Source organism: Setaria italica, chromosome III (genome assembly GCF_000263155.2).
Source record: "Setaria italica strain Yugu1 chromosome III, Setaria_italica_v2.0, whole genome shotgun sequence".
In the NCBI taxonomy this organism is placed as follows: domain Eukaryota; kingdom Viridiplantae; phylum Streptophyta; class Magnoliopsida; order Poales; family Poaceae; genus Setaria; species Setaria italica.
Genome location: NC_028452.1, coordinates 24,600,379 through 24,603,836, shown reverse-complemented (window position 1 = coordinate 24,603,836; position 3,458 = coordinate 24,600,379). Strand labels below are relative to the sequence as shown.

At 47.6% G+C, this 3,458-nt stretch overlaps 1 protein-coding gene across 1 annotated transcript; it reads left to right on the top strand.

The window, feature by feature from the left end:
• Positions 1-871: 871 nt before the first annotated feature.
• On the top strand, positions 872-2,247 carry LOC101775642 (E3 ubiquitin-protein ligase EL5). Its single transcript, XM_004962274.2, has one exon. It carries the CDS (start codon positions 1,124-1,126, stop codon positions 1,793-1,795), a length of 672 nt encoding a protein of 223 aa, XP_004962331.1. The 5' UTR covers positions 872-1,123; the 3' UTR covers positions 1,796-2,247.
• The last annotated feature ends 1,211 nt before the right edge of the window (positions 2,248-3,458 follow it).

The following is a 3,458-nucleotide window of genomic DNA, read 5'->3' as shown; positions in this document are numbered from 1 at the left end:
TAAAAGATAGAGTTGATCAGAACTAGAAACCTACCGAAGGGGTCTTACATCTTTTGCACACGTCTTATCTGAAAATGGCATGAGAAGAAATTGGTGCAAGAATAGATAATCTCGCAAGTGTAAGAAGGTAATAACCTTAACAAGGTATGGTACTCCTCGGACAAAAGTATCATATGACTGCCTTCTTCCCCATCTCGAGTGACCTGATGAACCTTTGATTGTTTCAAGTAACTTCTATTCAATCATAATTTTCCTTTTATTGATGGATATGTATTCCTTTTCAGAGAAAACATGCCTAAAGAATATGATCCATGCTTCCTTTTCTGCTATGGTTTTTTTACTAGAGGTTTCTATAATCTTTTACTGAAATTTCTTAATTGAGATAACATCAAATTTTACCTTCTCCTTCGTTAGACTAAGGAGGGGAAAAAAGCACATCCAAAATACCATTCAATTACGACAATCTGACTCTGAGTTAAGTGGGATGAAAAAAATTAAATAAGAATTTTAACTTCGCCTTTTATACTAAATATTGCACCAACAAGCATATTTAGTATAGCACCAACAAGCATAGAATATAATTTTCTCAGATTAAATTTTGACATTAAGTTGAGAATATGATGGGTTGAAACAAAACCTAGATGACGGGCCATGCCTTAACAAAGTAGGATATCATTTTCTCTTAGCGAATAAGGAGACCTAAGAAAATAAACAAAATCAATGCACCTTGCTCTATCGTGATTCTTTCAGTCATTGCACCATGCAATGAGCATCAAGAGGCAAACTTGCAACCTTCCAAGCCACCCGAGTCAAACCATTTTGGCATTTAACAAAGTTAACACCATTGTACACCCCAAGGCCCAATACCACCTCCCCCGCTTCTACCGTTTATAGACCCGTCCCCCCTTCTACCTTCCTACACCACCTATCTCCTTCCTCTTTTGCAATTCTTCGCTGTATATCTTTTCCTCTTCCCCTTCGTATCTCATTTGCGATTATTGCTTCTTAGAGAGCTCTCCGTAGATCTCTCCCTCTTTTACTTTGCTACCACAATTTGCAATCTTGGCCATTTTCTTGTAGAGCGGTGTATTGATTTCTTAAGGATCCTTCAATTCCGTGGTTTATGCACGCCATTGGAAGCTACTCTGTTGTTTGTGTTGTCCAAAACCATCTCGTCGTCGCAGAAGCCATGTCCACGCTCGGGAGCGGCGGCTCTAGCCCGCCGCCGCCGGCGGCGGCGGCGGCGGCGGCGGCGGACACCAGCAGCCACTGGGTGCCGCACGGCTCCACTCTGATAGCCTTCGTCGTGGGCATCAACGTGCTCATCATCCTCCTCATCTTCTTTCTATTCTGGAAGTTCTTCTCTGGGAAAGAGGGACCATCCAACTCCGCCGGCGCCGACGCCGGCGACGACGAGGACGACTCGCTGCCCGTGGCCTCCCCGTGGGCGTCCCGTTGGCGGCACGAGGACGACAGCCTCGGTGCGCTGCCGCTGGAAGACGTGGCGTCAGCCCTGCCCGTGTACATCTACTCCAGCCCCGGCGCCGGCGACGACGGAGGGAAGCTACAGGTGGACGAGTGCGCAGTGTGCATCGTGGAGCTCCGCGACGGCGACTCGGCGCGCATGCTCCCACGGTGCGGCCACCGATTCCACGCCGACTGCGTGGGCGCGTGGCTGCGGCTCCACGTCACGTGCCCGCTCTGCCGCGCACGCGTCGTCGCCCCCGCTGCCACGGCCGCCATCGACGGCGAGCCCAGGAACGCCAAGGACGTCGCCGCGGGTTGCCCCGTGTGAGGCGCGCTCCGACAACCGACGCCCAGGCCGGCCAGCTCGCGTGCTCTGGCGGTGGCGAGCAAGCAAGTGGATCATCACCACGTAAATGGCGGAAGGTGACAGGCATCTTTCAGCGTCGTCGGCGTCCTTGTCGCTTACTAGACTGCATGCTCAAGGTGACCAGCTGGAAAATGTTCCTTCGTCTTGTTCTGTTGCGTTCTTAATCACCATGTATATTTCTGGATGGTTTTGGGATTAGATATATCGAGTCTTCTTCTATGTGTATGTGAGATGTGCATGATTTAACTTTTGTAAAGATAGTATGGTCGATTTGCTTGTTGAATTTGGCATAGCATTATGTGCCGGACAGAATTACCAGTTCTAATCGAGCGTTTTAAATTAGTAATAGCCTGTTTGGTTTGAGAGAAGTGGGACAATTATGTATCATCCGATCCCGTTGAAATTATTGAATAAGTGGGATGAATTTTTAATCTTCACTGAAATTTGTTGGATGATCATGCGATTTTACTATCAGTAATTGTGAAGATTACAATCAAGGGATGCGCCGAAAGATGAGAAATATTCCACTTTTGCAATCATGAAAATAAACCAAAGTAACCCTATAAATCTACATCTAAATCTCCATTATGAAATTAACCTATAACCGCTAAATTGTCATCTAAATTGACAAATTGTGTCATTTTGAAAAATAACCTAAAGTACCCCAAAATCTACATGTAAATTTTCTACCTCAACTCTTCTCTACAGCTAAAAAACGAAAGAAGGCGAATGGTTTCCGCTCCCTTTCGCGTCACGCAGCGTAAAAAGAAACGGCCGCGGGTAAGCCCTCTTGGCTTCGCTTCCTCAATTAACGCAGCAATCACATTTTTCCTTCCTTCCTCTACCACTTCCCATCTCCCTCCCTCACGAGAGGGCGTTCCTCAGGTCGGCAAGCATGCCTGGCTCCGTTCGCCGCCAGGACACGGAGTTGCCATCGCCATGCACGCTTGCCACTTTGCCAGAACCGAGCGCCGCCCGCTTCCTTCTGCCTTATTAGATCAGCCGTATCGATCCAAAGTATCCATCCAGTTGTGGTGTTTCGCAGGGGCATGTGAAGGACCTGCAGTGACAAGGTCCCCCACACGCCGCCTGAATTGCGCGTCCTTTCTTCGACAAGGTCAGCGAGCGCCTCCAGGGCACCGGGATCTAGCTCGGATGGCTGCACCAGGGATGCAGGTCCGTGCCATCTCGTGTTCATCATATGCTCTAGAATTTTTTAGTGCGAAGCAATTACGGAGAATGATGTATGCCTGCTGCCTTCGATCTGCGGTGCTTTTGAATTAACCTAATCAGGAAGAAGTGAACAACGCCTAAAAAAGGTTGGTTCCCTCAAACAGTTGTAAGAATTCACTCGTTACAATTGAGGCGTGGTCTCATTCGCATGAATTTAATGCCTGCACATGCATGGCTTGTCATGTGCTTGATTATACAAGGTCAATGTAGGGAACGGACGTGTGCTGCATTGCCAGAAGATGAAATCTGTATGCAATATTACTTGAGCGGCTGAGCAGTGTATTTTTGCTCTGTTGTGTCCGGAGCATGTCCTGATCATCATGCTCCATAGGTTTGCTGCAGTTCTTAAAATTTTCGGTGTGAAAAATGTCCGTTCGGAGCTTTTCTGTTT